This window comes from Thamnophis elegans, chromosome 1, assembly GCF_009769535.1.
Source record: "Thamnophis elegans isolate rThaEle1 chromosome 1, rThaEle1.pri, whole genome shotgun sequence".
Lineage (NCBI taxonomy): Eukaryota > Metazoa > Chordata > Lepidosauria > Squamata > Colubridae > Thamnophis > Thamnophis elegans.
Window position 1 is genome coordinate 74,249,898 of NC_045541.1, and position 21,017 is coordinate 74,270,914.

The 21,017-nt window shown below is 36.7% G+C and overlaps 1 protein-coding gene across 1 annotated transcript in view; it reads left to right on the top strand.

The window, feature by feature from the left end:
- Window positions 1-1,183: 1,183 nt before the first annotated feature.
- LOC116511005 (phosphatidylserine synthase 2-like) overlaps window positions 1,184-21,017 on the top strand; it is a 37,881-nt gene continuing 18,047 nt past the window's right edge. The window contains 5 exon segments of the mRNA XM_032220729.1: window positions 1,184-1,622; window positions 7,211-7,312; window positions 15,624-15,706; window positions 17,638-17,702; window positions 20,658-20,795. Of these exon segments, the coding sequence (XP_032076620.1) occupies window positions 1,369-1,622; window positions 7,211-7,312; window positions 15,624-15,706; window positions 17,638-17,702; window positions 20,658-20,795 (642 nt within the window). The 5' untranslated portion in view covers window positions 1,184-1,368.

Here is a 21,017-nt window from a genome sequence, read left to right on the forward strand (position 1 = left end):
ATTAAAAAACAAATTACTATAAGAGCCACAGGTGCTTACACAATACTAGGCATCATCAGCCTTCAAATGAATTTACATGCAATCTGATCTAATGCAATCATGTGAATATTTGCTCAGAAATGAATTATATTGGGCTCAAATTGATTTATTTTTGACCAAATACTCTAGAGTTATATCCTAAAAATGGTAACAATCTAATTTTGCTGGAAAATCAGCAATGAATGTGAACATTACCATAATACTACAGGGTGTTACATATAACCTACCCAGTAAAAATAAGGGTCTCTATATTTGACAGGTTTATGCCACAATAAATGTTGGTTTTCAAGATTTCAGTGCTGGATATTGAAAGTGGACAGAAACTGAACATATACCCCTACTCTAGTTCAGAAAGAGGCTAAAAAGATAGTCATCAGCAGCATTTCTCCTGTTACAAGGCAGTGAAAGGCACAGGGATCTCAGAGTCATTACTGCAATTATTCTACTATAACTTCTAATTCTAAAATAGTTTTGCAGTGGTTTTTTGTTTTTACTTTCACCCAACGACACAGATCTTTCTTCCCTCAGCTTGTTGTTGTATAAGGAGAGGGGGAGAGTAAATTGCTCTTTCCAAAAACCTGAAGTGGGCATTTGCAAAGAGCTTTTTAAATTAGGCAGGGAACCAATAAAGGCTCATTTGAAATGCTGGCTCCCTGGCTACTATTCTTCGACGACAGGAACATACACTCTCCCCCTTTCCCCCGTCTTTGTTTAACTACGGTAAGCTGCAATTTTTAGTATATTTTCTGTGTTTAGACACAGTAACCCTCTGTATAATTTACTGCACTTTTGTGTCTGGATTTATTTAAGGCACGTAACCTAAAGTAACCGTACCGAATTCACCAACAAAGCCCTCAACTAAACTATGTAAAAATGTTTCGTCAGCCAACTACGCTCCAACTACGCTCCATCCTGACGTCCTTTTTCTCCATGTAAACCTCCCTGCGTTGGCTTGCTGCAATTGAACGTCTATTGTGTACTCCAGGAGCTTGTCCTGCCAACGCTCCCGCCTCCAAAGCTTCGCTGGACGGTGCGAGAGAGAGAGAGAGAGAGAGAGAGAGAGAGAGAGAGAGAGAGAGAGAGAGAGAGAGAATATGAGTGACTCGGTATGCGCATGCGCCCCGCAGGCCTTAGCCGCTCACGTCTCCTCCAAGAGGAGTCCCGCCCCTCAACCTCGTCCCACGTAGGGTCACGAGCGAGTGCTGAAAAGGCACTTGAACAAGAGCTGTTGTGTTGGCTTCTTCGGAGCTTTGCATGGGGCGCGCGGAGGGATCGGCAGGGCGCGCGCCGAGCATCGCTTAAGCCTCGCGAGTCGCGGTCGTTCTCGTGATGAGGCGCGGGGAGCGGAGGGCTCACGGAGGCGCCTCCGGCAAAGCGGCGCTGGAGGAAGGGCAACCGCTGCCGCCGCCACCTCCGCCCCCCAACGGCGCTTCTCTGCAGGTTGGAGAGGGGCCTCGCGGGGACTCGCCGTCAGTGTCAGCAGCTGCATCGGCAGCAGCGCCAGACGCCGCTGTCGTCACTCATGGCGACCGGCGCAGCACTGAGTCCGAGGTGTACGACGACGGGACCAACACCTTCTTCTGGTGAGATGGGCGACCGCGCTGCCCGGGCTCCCCTTCTGTCTGCCTGCTGGGTCACTCTGCAGGCAGAACGAGCGTTTAGTGCATGGACCCCATAAGGGCGCCCAGAGGGTGGCTGAATCTGGAGGGGAAGGGTTGCTGGGCGCTGATGCTGAAGGTGACAGCAGCAGCAGGGCGAGGGTTGGTAGGGATTCAGAGCTAGCACTCGCTTCTAATTAGATCTAGGCTGATTTTTGATAACTGGTGTATGTGTGTGTCCTCTGAAAGAGATGGTACAGCACGTTCTTAGTTTCAGGACAGACCTTTCCGAATTGCTCCTCCCCTGCTCCCTGTGCTGACTTGGCTTGGTAGCTATTGCTGTCTCGGATGCGATTTTTCATCACTTGCTATCACAGATGTAAACAAGCTTACAGTTACTAACTAGGCAAGGGTCATCATCTTTCAGAGATATTTCCTTACCAGATTCTCCAATGCCTTCTTGAATGGCAGAGCTTCTAATCTAAGGTATTGGAAAAGTTCTTAAACATTCAGGGAGCTATTCAGAGATGTATCTGCTTTGAAAGTAGCCCATATATATAGTCAAGCATCTGAAGTTGACCACGGGAAATATTTTATGACACTTGGTATTATGCCATAAATGCTTTATGATAATTTTATGTCATAAAATGTTTTATCAAGTTTGCCAAAGTTCAATTCCAGAGGATTCCAAGTGTCCAGATTTTGGATACATTCTGGAAGTTAGCACATTTGAGGTACACTGGTTGAAAAAAATGATGTACATGTTTACCCAGTTCAAGGTTATGGATCCAAAGGGTATATAGTATGTATATCCTGTTATTGAACTTTACTGAAGACCAAGTCAACAGTTTACTCGGGAAAACTGTTAAGATTGCTTTATAGACTATTTTCACAATTTTCCCTCCTCTCTTTATCTTGTGCCTTGTCCCTGAATCTGTTAAGAATATCATTAGAAATCAGTGGAGATAGTGGTCAACATCAGTAACTGAGTTTAAACACGCTAGGGATAAACACATGTCCATCGTCTGACAAAAGTAGAAAAAAAAAATAATAAAAACTTAATAAAAACAATGAATAAAGAAAAAAGAGAACAAAAAACAAACTCAAAAGACAGACTTGGTGGACCACTAGGTCTTTTTCTGTGGTCATTTTTCTGTTTTTGTTCAGTTAGAAATGGATATTGCAACACATAATAAAAGCTTAGGGAAATAAGCCAATTTAATCTGCATCAATAAGGGGGCACTTGGACTGCATTCCTTAACTATGCTTAAATGAATACATTTTTTTTTCAGAATACTGGTAGTCCTTGACTTACAAACAGTCACTTTATGTCTATTCAAAATTACGATGGAAACCCATATGGTACTGGTTCTAAAGTTCCGATATCTGTCCTCCAATCTGTAGTCATGTGGCTGCATTTCAGGCACTCGGTAACTAGCCCAAATTTATGGCTGTTTGCAGGATCCTGCAGTTATGTGACCATAGTTTACAACATTTTTGCCAAAAACTGGCACTTACTACTTCTAGTTTTCGCCAAAAACACCCCGTAGTGAACAATGAGTTGACTTGACTGTGGTGATTTGCTTACTGACCACCACAAAAAGGTCATAAAATCAGATTGGTAATGTGGGTGACCTGCTTTACGACTGTCACAACTTATGACCATACTGGGCAAGCTCCATTATGGTCATAAATTAAGGGCTACCTATATTTTCCTGGATTGTTAGAGAAAAGGAAATATCTATTTATATTCTTTGTCCTTTTTTAATAGTTTCTGTTAGTTCTGCACATTCTTTCATATTATTTTGGCACTTACCCAGTTTGTACAGATTTTCTACATTGTCTATTTTTAGAAAGCAATGGGGGAAGATTGTAAAATCATTTTGTACTTTAGCAGCATTAGGAAGTGGAATGCTTATTGCTGATAGAGCATGCAAAGAAATGGAACTGTACCAAAAGAAAAGATTGACAAAGGAACTTTATTATTTTAAAATAATCCCTGAAGAAAGTGCATAAGAACACTACATGAGATAATAACAGCTGAGTGAGCCATAGTAAATTTCTGCCATTTTTCTTTACAGCTTCTCCTCTAGCTGATGTTTTAAAATCATTGTTTCCCAAAAGAAAAATGACATTAGTGACATCTCCATTGGTTAAAAATAGTGTTTAAAACTGCACTTGTAGAACCTTAAATAAAAAGCAAGCTTGAATTTTACAGTAAACAATAATTTATGTCAATCATAAATCTGGGCATTAGCTATATGGACTGCCTCCAGAATATTCTTCCTCTAATTAGAAGGGCAGAAACATGTGTGGTTTGTGCTGTCGTGCTGTATTTCCCACCTGTCTTTACCTATCTGTGCCACTGACAGAGAAGAAAACATAGTTGCAGATTAAAAAAAAATGTTTGCTGTTGCAGGGGCACAGTTCTCTGGCTCTTGCGGGGGGGGGGGGAACCTTGGCAAAGAGAAAAAAAACGTGAACTGGCTTTGTATGACTTGAACTTTGTGATCTTGGCAGCAAGAGGGATACATTGATACCCAGCAACAAATTTGGAGCGCAATTAGCAGCTTCCTAGAAGTTGTTGCATTCCAACAACTGAGAATGCACTGCCCCAGTACTCAATGCTCTGCAATTTAGGGAACACCATATTTCATCATAGGTCCAGGAAGCATTTTAGAGAGTACATTAGGGACAAACTGTGGTACAAAAATACTGATATAGTAACTGGATCTTACTGATATTTTGAGTTATGCCATGTTTTACATGGCGTGTGGGTGAAATTGCCAGTTCTTCCAATAGTACTCCGTTTATAAACTTCTGCTAAGGTTGTTGGGTTTTTTTCGTAACACTTCATAATATTGTAATTATTCATCTTGTGTTACATCCCCCCTGCATAGGTTATGGTAACTACTATTTCAAAGAAGTTTCCATTTGTGTCTCTCATTTTTGATTATTCTTAGTTATTCTATATTTGGCTAAACATTTAAAAATAAAAATATTTAACTGTTTAACTGTTTATTAAATTTATAGGCTGCCCAATCCCGAAGGACTCCGGGCGGCTTACAGAAACAGAAATTAAGAGAAATTAAAAACAGCTAAAACACGACAAATTTAAAAAGACACAACATGCACCCAATCTAAGCGGGGCTGGACCTCAATCCAGAGGTCAACAGCCCCCAGGCCTGCTGGAATAGAAAAAAATAAAATAAAAAATGGATGTTAGTTAGAGTTATGGTCATTATGGAAAAAGCAAGTACAGTAGTAAAGATCTAATTTACTTCATGCTTTATTAGCTGGAGTACTTTAGTGGAATAATTTATTGATTGTAATTAAAATATCTTTTAAGCGTTGCCATAAACTAGCAAAAGCTTCCTTAATTTTTTTGTTAATTTTTATAGCTGATGCAATTAATTCTATTTACCATCAAATCACTACAGATGCTTAGCAGTTTACAAAACAGAAGCAATAATTTCAGTTAAAGCATGTATGATAGATATAAATAAAACAACCAATAATTAAGTCACAACAATACAATGGTGTGGTGGAATCTGGAGCTGAAATCCTCCCTAAACTTGCAGTGCTTATCTAGTAGTTCCTGTGGTAAGTATATTAGTCTGGTGAGACTCCTGTCAATAGGCGAGTAGCAATAAACGTACCATTCTGATCAACTCCTTGCATCATTTCTAGTCCATTGCACCTGACTAAGGGTAACAATAATAAAATAAAAAATAAAACAAATCATAGGAAAACCAAATTAAGTAATATCAAAAATTAAATTAATGTAATTAAATGTGATAACCAACTATTCAATCAAATGCTTTTAAGAAAAAAAAATCTTCATTAGCTTCCAGAACCTTATAAGAGATGGAATAAGCTTTAATTCTAAGGAAATGGTATCCCACAAGATCTGAGTAGCAACTGAGAAGCAATTTCTCCTGGCCTTCATTCCCCTTATAGCAGAGATCCCCAACCCCCAGGACATGGACTGGTACGAGTCTATGGCCTGTTAGGGGCCAGGCCGCACAGCTGGAGGAGAGTGGTGGCCGAGTGAGCAAATTAACCCCCCCACCCCCGTGTCTGTGGAAATATTGTCTCCCACAAAACCGTTCCTTGGTACCAAAACAGTTGGGAGTGGCTGCCAGTACTTAACAAAAGTGATGTATGATCAAAAGCTTCTCCTGGGAAGAATGTAATAGATGGGCTTACTCAGATTGGAGAAATTAGTCCTGTAAGAAGGTAGGCACCAAGGTAATTTATAATACTGATTACCGGTATATAATTACAGATGTAAAGCATGACTTTCAGAAAATAGTACCATATTTTTTGCAGTATAAGACGCACCTTCCCCCCTAAAAGAGGGTGAAAATTTGGGTGAGTCTTATACACCAAATGTAGCCCCGCCCACTACAGGCCCCCACCTTTTGGCCTCTGCCTCCCAGCAGCAAACGGTAAATGGGGCTTGCGGAGCCGGAAATAGGCTATGGCAATCCCTGCAGCCTGAAACAGCTGATCATCTGCCCCTGCTGAAATTGAAAGTGAAACTGGCTGTTTGCAGAAAGGGGCAAATTGCTGGGAGGCAGAGGCAGATTTTTTTTCTTCTAATTAGGCTAAACTGAAACAGGCTGTTTGCTGCAAGAAGGTAATCTTTTTATCATTCCTCTGAAGTTAGAGAAGTCATCTCTCAATATAGACACATTTCACCACGTTTGGTTGGATATTTTGAAAAAAAAGACCAAAAGATGAAAATGAAATCTAAAAAATATATAAGTCTTATTGCTCTTGAAAAAAACTGCACCTCTGAAGACTTTGAGAGCATTCTGATTCTGTTTGATTCCTAGAAAACAGTTAGTGACAATCCCTATCTTTTTTATCAGCTTGTCAGATTCTGAATACATTTTGGTTCTGAAGGATTTTATTGTAAGTTTGCCCCCTCCCCCCATTTTTATCTCAATGATCAGCTGCTGTTTTATTGACTGCATTTGAAGATTTCTTTAAATTTCAGCTTATAAAATATACAACTCAAAGGCACAAAGTGAGCAAGTGAAAATGTATTTTTGATGCAGTTGTTGGTATTTCTCTTGTGAGCCCAGTTTAAGGTGATGTTATTCTTTTCCTTGCTTGAGATTATCACGCCATACATTTTCCTGCTACAGCTGTTGTTCAGGCTTAATTAGTCTCATTAAGTGAGTTGACATAGCCAACAACTCTATAACAACAACTTTTTCAGTACTTGAAAGCTCTGCACAGTTCTCCCCATGGAAACTAGCATTTTCTTCGGGATCTTTCAAAAAAGATGTAAATTTCTCTTTCTATAGATACCGAGTCGTGACTCCTCTGGACTTGTATATGTAACTAGTGAATTTGTATTACTTTGCTTTTTAAATGCTATATTAATGCATTTTAAATTACTGGTGTATATACTTTGCCTTTTAAATGCTGTATATTTTATATTAGAGCTGTGTGCTTAAACACATTTGCACACTTAAAGCTTTAATTTCTGCTGGTGAAAATAATAAGCCAACTATAAACAGTGTCAAAAGAAGATGATATTTTTTTCTCTTTGTCAACAGGCAAGCTCACACCTTAACAGTCTTGTTTATCCTTACTTGCACCCTGGGCTATGTGACCTTGCTTGAAGAAACGCCACAGGACACAACCTATAACACAAAGAGGTAAATAACTTTTACAGACTACTGCAGCAAATGAAATGTTGCTCACTTATTAACTACTGTAGTTTGTTGGAATGCCAATTTTTCAATTGCAGTTCTTTTATACAGATAGTTTTTGACTTACAACCATTCATTTAACGATTATTTGAAGTTAACAATGGGACTAAAATAAGTGACATATGTCAAGTCTTTCACTTACGACCATCATAGCATCTGCACGGTCATGTGATCAAACATTGGGCTCTTTATGATGCTTGCAGTGTCTCAGGGTCATCTGGTCGCCATTTGCAACCTTCCCAGCCAGCTTCCAACAAGTAAAGAGAATGAGTGAAGCCATTTTCACTTAACAGCCTTGTGATTTACTTAACAAATGCAGTGATTCACTGACCAACCATGGCAAAAAGGTGTAAAATTAGGAGCAACTTGCTTCACACTGCCGGGCTTAGTGATGGAGATTCTGGTCCCAATTGTGGTCATAAATTGTATTTGGGATTTGTTTTCTGCAACAGTCTGTTGCACGTTTAGTAGTTATTTCCTAGTCTTATTTGAAAACTAATGTATAGTATATGATAAAAATATAATCTAAATGTAGCATATTGATTAATCCTGCTTTTTAAGAGGTTTCTGTTTATTAAATCACAGGGTAATTTGAATAACTCCATAAATCATTCCAAGTTGAAAATATTTTCTTAATATTTCTCTATCTGATGAAGGTTTCATTGAACTTACAAAAATTGGTATCTAAGTAGCAGAGATGTATTCGGTTACCTCATGAATCAGATAGCATCTTTTAATATGTCCTAGAGCAAATGTTTTGTTAAATTAGATTTGAAAATTAATGTATTGATACAAAATCAGGATTCATTCTACATGTAGTCTTATGAGCAGTTATATAGCAACTGTTCAAAGTTACAGCAGAATTGAAAAAAAGTTACTTAAGACCTGTCCTCAAAATTATAACTGCCCCGCAGTCTTATGATCACATTTCAGATGATTAGCAACTACATACACATTTACTGGATTCGGACTTACAACCATGTAATTAGCTTAACTTCCATATGATTTGCTTAATGACTATGGTGACTTACTTAATAGGTATTATAAAAATGGTTGTAAAATCAAGTCCGGTCATATGATGACTCAACTTATGATCACAATGAGGTACAACCAAAATTCCAGGCTCAATTGAGGTCATACGTTGACGACTACTGTATACTGCTTTCAGTGAAATAAAATATTTGACCGCAACTGATTTATTTCTGTAAACTCCAAACTACTTAATGCCAGAGTATAACATACTGGGGGGGGGGGGGGAGGAGACACTCCCTGCTGCTGTTGAAATGGAATATAAACAAACAGAAAGATTAATTATTTCATCAGTTGAACACCTGTCTAGTATAGTCACTCCTCTGCTCTTTCTCCCAAGGATATATCAGGGCCATAATTATTTGTGAAAAGGTGGAAGGGTATTTTTTGAACTCCTTGTTGAAAGGTAGTACATATACATTAAGTAGGTAACAAATTAGTTATATAAAGCAGACATACACTTTGAGATTGAACTTTCATCTGCTAGTTTACGTGGTAATTCATTAGAATAGCCTGCAATTGAATTATTGCTAGATTTTGGCCAGTGTAATTCTGGAGGCAAAAATGTACTAAAATATTTATAGGTATCTTATAGCTGTCTGACTCATTAGCACTTAGAACAATTAGAGTTCATAGCTTAGTTTGAATGACCATATCTCAGTTTAATGTGCCTGACTGAATATGACTTTTGCCCTATTGCTTCTCCTACTGTGACACGAACTATCTGTAAAACAGTCACTAGTTTTGCAATAAGATAGAATATTAAAGTCAGCAAGTGATGTTGGATTAATCAGTTTCTTAGCCTTAATTTGTCTCATGGGTTGTTATTTAGGGAGGTTAAAGGATTATATATAATTAAAATTAAAGGATACAATGCCATGTATGTAGCTTTAAGTTCCTTGGAAAAAGGCAGGATATGAATGTAGTAAATAATAATTTATCAAGTATCATTTGACTACTGCTTTGTTTTGCTGAGGAATCATAGGGTGGGGAGTTTTATATATATCTGAGAACTAACATATCTTTGGATGAAAATAATCCCTAAGGCTAAACTCTGGGATGTAATTAAATATATCTACTTATTAATTAACTTAAGGAGATACAGTTATAATTTCTTGGTCTTTCAATTTGTTTGTTATTCTTTTTATAAAAAAATTAATATCCATAAAATTCCTGCTTATGGGAAAGAATAAATTAGAGAGCCAGTTAGCGCTAGTGATTAAGGCATCAGGTTAGAAACCTGGAAGACAGTCAATTCTAATCCTGCTTTAGCATGAAAGCCATCTGGGTGACTTTGGGCCAGTCACTCTCAACCCAACTCACCTCATAGGATTATTGTTGGGGAGAAAATAGGAGAAGGAGGAGTATTAGGCATGTTCGCCATTCTGACTTATTTATAAAAAAATAATGGCAAAATATAAATAAGATCTGAATCAGGCAAGTGTTATTTATAAGTTTTTTTATGGCTGCTGGATTTTTATCCTCATTATTGCAGTCAGCACAAACAATAAGCTGTTTTGTATTTATGCTGCTTCTAAATCATAAATTTGATTTTGATCAGTGTGCACAATAATTCAAATTCACAGATATTAAAAGGCAAGCAAATTGCCCATTAGAAAGCTAAGATAGTGAGGATTTATGGCAAGTTACATGAGCTACAAATCATTTTCACATATTATATCCAACAGATATTAAACAGGGTGACTGCAAACATAGTAACTTTTTGCCTTCTGATTAATTAATTCTGCTATATATAAAATTGTTGAGTGTTCCAACTTCCAATAGGTGTGGGTGGGGGGAGGGCTGAGATCATTTCTGTGTCTGTGTTGAGCTGTCCATGAGATTGGGGATGACACTCTGCCCTTTTCTCAGATACGGAAAGGGAGAAAATGTTAAATATTAATTTTTGTTGACAGCATGTAACTTCAGTGAAATTCAGTAATCCACTGTCACAATATCAAGGGGCAGCTTTATATGTCATGCTTAAATGTAGAGAATGTACTTTTATTGATCCAATAAAACAAAAATAAAAATATGAGAATAGTTTTACTGCTTTTTAGAAAGAGAAACCAGTTGTTTTAAATACTTCAAGACTTATTACCTTAAAAGCAGTCTTACCTACCTTAGAGATTATCAAGTTAGCATGTTGTCTGTAGGTCTTATTTCAACTTTTCTTAAAGAGCTGAACTAAATTGTGACCTCTCTCATGAGACTGGGTTGGTTTTTTTTTGAGAAGCTTCTCTTTTTTCAGTGAACTTTTAAATAGCCATTAAACAAACAAATCTGAGGAAAAATAGTATCATCTATTGCTTAGAAGAGACATTAGCTTGATCAACTTCAAACTGGCTTCAGAACACACCATGGGTTTATGACGGCTTAGTTGTAAAATATTTTTATTAGGAAATTGGCACGGGTAATGAGACTCTCTGGGTTTTTCTCAGTATCTCAGTGACCATAGATTACCTAAATGTTCTGGAAATAGGAGGCACATTTTTGCAGTTCTATGCCTTAGGTAATTTCAAATGGTGTCACTTGGATATAGTTGCTTCTTGAAATGGGAGCTGTTACTATATTGTCCCCCAGGACTCCATTTGTCTCCAGTGCTTTTCAGTATCTGCATTATAGAAGAAAACATCAGGAAACTTAGAGCTGAGTTTTATCAGTTGTACTGAATTCCACCTAATCTGTTTTTGGATGTGGGTCACGTTTTCCTTGAATCAGCTGTATGATCTGGGGCCACATCTGAAGTGGAATCTCTGATATCCAATTTGAAATAGTAGCCAAGCCCACTCTTCATCATGTTTGCTTGTGTCCTAGAAGACACTATTACACTATTTAAATTATTGTGCGTGTACCAATAAACTCCAGTCTCAAGTATTGTAACATGGCCTATGTAGGGTGTCTACATTTGCAATATAGCATATTGTTACACCTGCACTGTCTTTTCTGACCTCCATGTTTTTAGATTAATACAAAACATTATCTTTAAACTCATATCTTTTGACTACTTGGGAGAATGTCTTTTTCTATATGATCCCACCTGCTCATTGAGAAGTTTCACTATAGTTGCTCTGGTCTTATCTCATAATGAGTTAGAATCAGGCCTCTTTATAGCTGCTCCATTTCTTTGGAATGTAATCTCTGTTTAGTTAAGGGGTGTAAGTGTTTATAAGGATACTTTTTAAAGCAGACTTTTAATTCTTGGATTTAATTGGTTTTATTTTTTTTAATGGTATTTGTTGTATCTCAGATTTTATTACAACCACCAAGCAGTAACCAGTTGTACAATATTATTCATGATGAACTTGTTAGTTAATGTTTGGACATGGAGATGCCAATTATGCTATGAAAGTTTGTCTCCCTTTTCAGGTGAACATAGAATATTGATACGGAAAACTGAATACAGCTCTTCCAGGAAGTTGATATTCTTATGTCTAGACAAAAATAAACCTAAAAAAGTATTTGCCCTTAAAAGGATCATAAAGGTCTTATGAGGCAATACCATTCTACAGTATGTACAACTGCTTAGTGTTACTATGGAATTGATAGTAGCACAATGCAGCAGTCCAACTTGTGATGGCAATATTGATCTCTTCTATCGAAGACAGTGATGGCGAACCTTTTTGGCACCAATTGCCAAAAGGGTTGGGTGGAAACATCATCCATGCGCATTTGTCAGGGCTGCGCTCTGGAAAAGCCGAACTTCTGGGTTCTAGCACGCACATGCACCCAACAATCAGCTGGCCGACGTGCATGCACATACTGGTTTTTGACAGTGCTGCACGGGAAAGGACAGCTGATCGTTGCATGCACACAAGAAACCCAGAAGACAAACAGGCAAGGTCGCACGTGCCAGGCGACATGGCTTCGCGTGCCACTTTGAGCACACATGCCATAGGTTCGCCATCACGGATCTAGGAGATCAAGATGCTATATTTCTATGGATTGAAATGAAAAAACAGCCACTTGCTTTCCAGTTTCTGGAAAAGCTATGGCTATTCTAGGAGCATAGCATTCTAATTCTGGTTGGCAGTGTCTCAACACACAGAACTACTTTTTTTCATTCTAGCCTTGGCAGAGAAGAAGATGCATTAGGAAGCAGATCCTTTGCATCTTTTCCCAGCTGAACCTTGGATAAAGAAAAAACACGTAGAGAAGCAGATTGCCTGGTCCCCAAGTTTCTATCCTTAGGCCTTGGCCTTCTGTCAGGTGTTAAATTGAAGTCATCCAGCTGGTAGCCTTTCAGTCAGAATGACTTTATTTACTTTTTATTTTCTTAATCCCTGAGCCTAATGTGGGAGACTTCTGCTTCAAAGAGGAGAATGGGCTAGTGCCCTTTGGCAGTATCTTATCACAAATCTTCCTGAATCTAGAGAGGGCAAAATTCCTTCTTCTAAGATAAAGGGCTGTTTTCCACTGCCATGATTTTTTGCTTGCTTGTTTGATTTGTTGAGGCTGTCCAACTGCAGAAAGAGGTTAGTATGTTCTCCTACCCTTAAAAGAAAACAGGTCAATTCTAACAGCATTGCCCCCAGCTTCCTAGATTGCTTAATCAAAGGTTTGGATAATGCTGTGTTCTGATAGGTCAGCCTACATATTTTTCCAGGAAACTGTAATTTTAAAACAGGAAAGGTGACTTACTTCCGTTCTTGGTGATTTAATTCACCTAGATTGAAATTAGCTCATTTTCCTGCTCAGTAACTATAGTTGTATTTGGGAGTTCTGTCTGGTAGATTTAATTCAAAGGTTATCTCCTCCCCACCCAGACTTATTCTTATTTTGAGAACAAAGTCTGAGGGACATAGGTAAACTTCTTAAATAAATGAAATCCTAATAAACTTTCTCTGCTTTAGATCCCTGTTTCTGTATAGTATGGTAATCTGCACAAGAGTAAGTTCAAGTTAGCGGAATTTCTTTGCATATAGTATTAAAGTAATTTTCACATAGACTTACATCTCATATATCTTACTGATATACACTGTTTGATGGATTCATATATCATGCTAGGTCCATGATGCTGAACCTATGGCACGCATGCCACAGGTGGCACGCGTAGCCCTCTCTATGGGCATGTGAGCCATTGCCCCAGCTCATCTCCACCAGGCATGTGTGCAGACCTCCCACCTGCCAGCTGATTTTGGGGTCTCTGCCGTGCACATGCACGTGACTCATGCCCATGCATTGGGGGAGGGGGGGTGTGAGGGTGTCACACATGGCAGGGGCGCATGGGGTGTTGCGCATGCAGTTCATTATGGAAGTGGGCACGCACATGCGTGCTATTCTGTGCGCATGCTTTGGGCACGCGATGACAAAAAGGTTAGTCATCACTGTGCAAGGTTATTTATTTATATGCTGTCCATTCCCCAAGGCTCAGACAGATGCAGGATTTAAGTTGGAGTAAGGGAAGGAAGTCATGGAGAATATTGCTAAGAATTTAAAACAACTTGATGGCATATAATTAATCAGTAACTCAATCAAGACAGACAGCATTGCCACTCTAAGTATTTAAGAAGTGAGTGCAGATTGTGCAGGTAATGCTTTTAAGAAAACGTGCTAGTTGAAAAAGATGTTATCAGACTTCTAAATTTCTGCAAATATCTCTAAGAAAATTTCCTTCTTGCTGATATGGTTAGCCTAGAAATAAAAGCCATCAGACTAATTACTTGAAGTATCCACTCTTAAGTTGAATGTGTAAGATTTGGCCTCTCTCCCCTGTTTGAAAATATATCTGCTTTGTATAACAGAATTGTTTTGGATTTAACAGAGTAAGAGTTATATTTTAATTTGGTTAAATTGAATTATTTATTGGTTATTTTCGGGCTTCAATATTTCATTCTGAAAGATACTTTAAATTGGCAGTTTGTCAGATTATGGTGGCCAGAAGCTAGATAGAGCAGAGTCTGTTGGTAGATTTTTCGGTCATCTGTAATAGTTTCTCAAGGATTTCCAAATTCTAATAGGACTAATGCAAAGACTTTTCTCCCTGCCTAAACTGGGTTGTGTATGAAAGAATGCTTATTTGGCCAAGTTCATATACTTATGAGACTGAAAAGAATATTTTAATGTTTGTTTCTAGTTAGTCAGTTCCATAAAAATAGAATAGAATTGTAGAAAAATGGTTATGTAGCTATCAAATCGAGTGACTGCTAGATATAAAAACATTGCAAACTAAGGTTTGCCAGTATCTTAACCAAACTTTATCAAGACTAGACTGCCTTAAAGGTGTCATTCATTCAGTAATAAACTTTATCATGGTTCAAAATACCCACAATGTTAACTCTTTAGTCAAACAGAAAACAAAAATAATACTGACATATTGACTATATCAAGAATGCATGTAACCAAACTCGCTAATTCTATAGAAATTAGAAAGAGCCCACTGGTCTTCCTTCCTTCCTTCCTTCCTTCCTTCCTTTCATATCAGCCTTTATTATTTTTACAAATAACTCAAGGCGGTGAACTTATCCAACTCTTTTCTTATTTTCCCCACAACCCCCAGGTGGTTGGGCTGAGAGAGAGTGACTGGCCCAAAATCACCCAGCTGGCTTTCATGTCAGGTTTTAAATGCTGCTGTACAGAATGTGTCTGTTATGTGTAAAGTATGGTATCTATTTATAGTAAGATGATACAGAAATTGTTTGGACAACCTGAAATATTTTATTTTTAAAAATGGAACTAACTTACTCTGCATGTTTCTTAATAAATAAGATGTAGCTGTTTTGTTTGCACCAGACTCACATGGTATGCTTCTTCCTCATAGGAAATCTTAATAAATTAGTCTTCTACGAAGACAGATGGCAATACCTATATTAAAAGGAAATCAAGAGAGGCCTCTGCAATATCTAAAGTAATTCCAAAATTAGCAAGCTATCTGTTTATGAGATTTAATGTCACTGGAAAAGAGGTTTTGGTTTTATAATCTATGTCCATAACTCATGATTTACAAATCTCTGTAGACCATTTAAATTTCATTGACACCAGAAATACTACATGATAGCAATTAGTCCAGTGTGGCTTTCTTCTAGTCCAACTGATCTTTGTCAAGGTTCATTTAAGTAGCTAAGCCTGTTAGGCAAAACATCAATTTTAGTCTAATCACTAACCAAGATAAAATTAATAATCGTATCTCCCTAATCTTATATTACATGAACAGTCAACATGTTAAATTGACTGTAAGCAAGTTATTGTTACAATATACTGAGGACTGTTTTGTTCTTAATATTTCCAGAGGTATTGTAGCCAGCATTTTAGTTTTTTTGTGTTTTGGAGTCACTCAAGCAAAAGATGGTCCATTTTCAAGACCCCATCCAGGTAATCCAAATAGCTCATAGCATTAAAATAGACTGATACATGTAAATTTTGAAAATAGTTATTTTTAATAGTATCTATCAAGATTTCCTTGACAAAATCTGTCATACAATTTTGAAAGTCCTAATATGATCACTGTCCATACTAACCACGTATTTATTTGTATAGATTCTGTGTGCTTAACATGTTGCTGTATATTTATGTTAATTTTCCAATTTCCTGCTTAGCTCTACAATATATTTAAAAGAATACATAAGTAACATATAAGATAAAATCATATTATCAAAAAATTTAGAGTTGTATCTAATATTATATATTGTCCATATGTTTCTGAAAACTTCTCCTTACTATGCTTAATAAAAATAACAGAACAGATGATACATGAGGAAATGGTTATTGCAAATAAATGAGTGCTGGGCACTGTAGTGAATGTTGTAAAAGTGATCTGAGTTTGGTGAGTGTGTCATGAAACTGCTAATAGAAGATATACTGTATGTGTCATGAGTGGTTCATATGACCACTTGTAAGGTACTTATGGGGATACGAAGAGTCAAGTTCATTCCTTGTCAACTTTCCCATGTTGAAGTGGTCTGTCCAGTTTTGGAGGAGTTTTTTCCCCACTACAGTACACACATTATTATTCTTGGAATAAGAATAGGGAAGGGAAGATGTTCAATAAGCATATGTTCTTGTGAAACAATCAAAGCCATGTTCATTTTAAAAATACACATAGCCATTCTAATAGAAATGTTCATATTTCAAAAAACTATTTTATATATGTATTTCTCCGTAGCTAAAGAGCATTAACATCTTCATAACGGAAGGTATAAAATCAGAACAATTTTAAAAATGCAACATGTCTAATTAGAATTAATTGTAATGACAATAATGAAGTAGGTTTTTTTATAATGCTTAGATACTATGAAGTACATTTTCATCTGTGCCAGTAATCTATTGATGAAATAACAGATGTGGTAATTAAATAATAAATACACCATTTGAACTAATGTTATTTTGAATGGAACTTCTGAAATTCACATTTGTAAACTGCTATTCCTTAAAGTACTTGCAAATTCTAATTTATCAATGTGAATAGTTTTGAGAAGGTATTCCAAGTAATTCTGGGGCCACCTTCCTTTAGCTTGGTTCAGCCCTTTCTTTATTTTGATTAATATGACCAACAAATCAATCTTACCTGTCTAAATAAGATGTTGTATTTCTTGATAGTAAAATAGGATAAGTGAAGTTAGTTCAGCACAAGGTGCTGCTTGTTTAATTTCTGGTATTTCAGAATGCCTTTTATTAATTCTTGGAATTTTTATTTGCTGACACTACCCTCATCTGTAATTTCTTTGACTTTAAACCTTTCATTTTGAAATGATGATGTGATAAGAAACCAAATAAGTAAGATATGCCACATAGATGAGGTCAGATTTACTTTCACTACAATTCACAGCTGTTTTATAAGATATAATTTGTAATATAAGAATGTAGTGTTTTGTGTATATTAGCCAAGTTGCAAGGGTATTTTTCCCTACTTTGAACCTTGTTTCATTTTATTAATAATTCTAAAAATATGTAATAAAACTCGATGAAGAACAAAAAGATAAGGCAAGGAGCCCATTAAAATTTAATTCATAAGAATTGATCAAAGTATTCCACAGTATTTTGCTGCCCCAAATCTCTTTAGGAATGAGTGGGTTGTAAGTCTTCAAACTATGGATAAATTTTCTTGGTAATTGATTTCACTAAGCTTTTCCAGTTAGTCATTTGGACCTTCTGCATTTTTATTTTTAACTTTAATAGACTTCCTTCAAAACATATACAATTCCATACAAACAAAGCTTCTTATTATTCCTAAAGATTCTATATGAATTAGTTTAGCCTTATATCCAATTGTACTATATCTACGGTTGGTAATTTTATTCTCCTAGCTTACTGGAGGTTTTGGCTATGCGTCAGTGTTGTCTATGAGCTTTTTCTCATCTTCATACTTTTCAGGTAAGGAATTTAAAGTTTGTATGTTAAAAAAAAAACCTTAGAGATATAAAGTAGAGATCATAATCATCAGTTTCACTTCTTACCATGAAAGCATATTGCATACAAATGCACAAGTGACATCATTTCAATAGTCCATCTCACTATATTATTATTATAATAACCTCGCCCTGTTAATATATTTTGGTTACCTCAAGGCAGTAAACATACCTACTACTCTTTTCTCCTATTTCTCCACAACCTTGGGACGAGTGACTGGCCCCAAAGTCACCCAGGCAGCTTTCATGCCTAAAGCAGGCTTAGAACTGCCTTAGCAATCTCCTGATTTGAGGCCAGCACCCTCACCACTACACCAAACTGGCTTTCTAGTATTACAGTACATTATATAATGCAGCTTTCCCCAACCTGAACACCTTGGCGATTTCAACTCCCAGAATTCTCAGCAGTGGGTTTGATTTAATCTATTTGGCATTAACTCTGCGGGATCTTAAATTGAGGTATTTCTCATCATATTTACTGAACTTTCTGTGATTGAAGATTCCACCGATGTAATCTGGACTTTCTACCCCAAAAATGTTCCTTCCTCTTTACAATGCAAGAATCAAAATTTCATTTTAACTTATTTATTTTAGACATCTATGTAAACATTCAAGCAGCACTTCTGATTTATATCTTTCTTTGAAAGTTTAAAATGGTTTGCTTTCTGTACTGGAACAAACCTTTTAGTTAATAGGATAATTGTTCTGCTGAAAATTTTTAGCCCTTTTCCCAGGTTTTAATTCGGTTCCACCACAAATCCGCGGTAGACTAAAGCGCGCTCGACGAAAGCGCGTATGTGACGTCATCACAGCGCGACGAAAACGGCACACTGTGAGCGGTAAATTTAAAATTAACGCAAAAACCTTAACCCTAACCCCCCCAAACCTAACCCTAACCCTAACCCTTAACCTAACCCTAAACCTAACCCTAAACCTAACCCTTAACCTAACGCTAAACCTAACGCTAACCCTTACCTAACCCTAAACCTAACCCTAACGCTTAACGTAACCCTAACCTAACCCTAACCCTTAACCTAACCCTAACCCTAAACCTAAACCTAACCCTTACCTTTATGTGAATCGGCTTGCTTTATTAATTTTAATTTTAATTTAATTTATTTTTAATTTATTTGTCGCGCTGCTGATGACGTCACGTTACGCGCTTTGATCGGGCGCGCTTTAGTGGACCGCGGTTTTGACGGGTCACGTTAATCATCTTCAGAAGGAAGAAATTAGATGAATCGCAAATGGATAATCGCTAGTTTCCCTCTCTTTTTCAAGCAGAAGCAATGGTAGTCTTCATATACAGTAACTTTTTAATTGAGTCACGGATCAAGTTAATTTGTCACATGAATACCAACCCCCAGTCAAGTTCAGGGCTGGGTGTCATTTTAATTATGATACAGCTAATGTTAATTTTTAGTAAAACAATTATTCTTGGAAAGTTTGGAAAAGCAAAAGGCATATTTTCTTAGGGATGGCCCAATCTGTAGAAAACTGATTAATTCAAAAACTTAGATTTAAAAAAATATTTAAAGAACTAATGGGCCATTAATGGTATGTATGAAGCAGAAAAATATTCAGAATGAAATATATAGAATGGCTCTTTAGAACATGGAGTATAGTATGTTCTGAATGAACTTTGATCCAGAAGAATAAAATTTGAACCATTTTAATAAAGAATAACAGAATAATCTTATTTTCTTACTTTTTCATCCAAGAATTCGTCCCACAATTGCAAAAGTCTATTGTATAGTAGTTTTGTGATGAATGCTCCTTGACATCCAAAGCAAACACAATTTTACATTAATCTTAAATAAACTAAATAATGCTTTTAAATTTTTACAAGCATCCTTTCCGCTAAGAAAAAAAAAACAATTAGCATACTTTCTGCAACAAGTGTCACAGCCAAAAGCATTTCGCAACGAAGAAGGGAAAAATAGTAATCCACAAAAAGTTCCAAAAATACACTTATCCAGCTATTCAGTTGCATTTTTCCTATGCTATGGACATACACTCATATATTTGGCAGTCTAATAAAGAATATCTGTAGCTCAGGGTGGACATGAGAGGTCCTTGAGATTGTTTGTTTTCTTGCAGACATTTCATTATTCAAGTTAGGTAACATATCAGTGCTACTACCCTCATTTGGCAATCTATTTTGCCAAGCCAGCCCATAAAAAATAGCATTTTTGCATTTGTATCTATGCATAGTATAATTGGAGAAATGCCCGAAAATGAGATAATAAATATCTCATAACAGGAGTGTAAAACATACTTAAACTTATAGTGCATTCAGAAATTCACTTTTGTCAATTTTTGTTATGCTGCAGCCCTGATTTTACAGTTGTTGAAATTCATTTTTTTTCTCATTACACTCAGACCCTATAATGACAAAGTGAAAATAGAATTTTAGAAATGCCTGTAAATTTATTAAAAAGAAAAAAAAATTGAAATATCACATTGGCATAAGTATTCAGACCCATTATAACAACACTTGAAATTTAGCTCAGGCACTATACTTTCCTTCTCTTTCTCAGATAACCCTAGCCAGTATCAGCAGAGATTGGACCAAGATGTGTTGTTTCATTGGCTAATGCAGTCTTGAATTCTTTGTATCTGCATTTTTTTAAACAAGCCATTTGCAGGAGTATGGGATAGTTTGAAAGAATCGAATGAAATAAGCCCTAAGACAAATATCCAGAATGGTGATATCTGGCCTGGTTCCACACAAAATATGGCTGTTCCAAACTTGGAAAGTTGTGCATGTTTTTTTTCTAGATATCTAAATGTCTTTCTTCATTTCTTTTTAGGGTCTGGGTAGCCATTATATATGTATATTCCTTTTGTATTGCCAATTTAACAAATATAACTTTTTAAATGAAATGTTGATGTTCTTGAACATGTATTTTAATTTGCAGACTGTACATGATGGAAGACAGTTTATGAAATTTATTGATCCTAATTTAGGAGTCCCTTTGCCCGAAGAGACTATGGTTGGAAATTGCCTTATATATGACCCCCAATAATGAAACAGATGCCTTTCACAATATTGGGTAAGATGCTAAAATGGAGCGATTGTATTCATTTAATAATATCTTTATGTCCTAGGATTTTGTACTTATTTGATGGATGCTGATAATTGTTATTTAATCCAACATCAGTTGTTTTATAACTAAGAGTCTGTCTTCAGTAATTCCATAGATGAGTTCCAGTGCATCTTTCTGAGAATTTCACGGCTTCATTCCTTTAAAAGCAAATTTAACTTGGAAGACAGA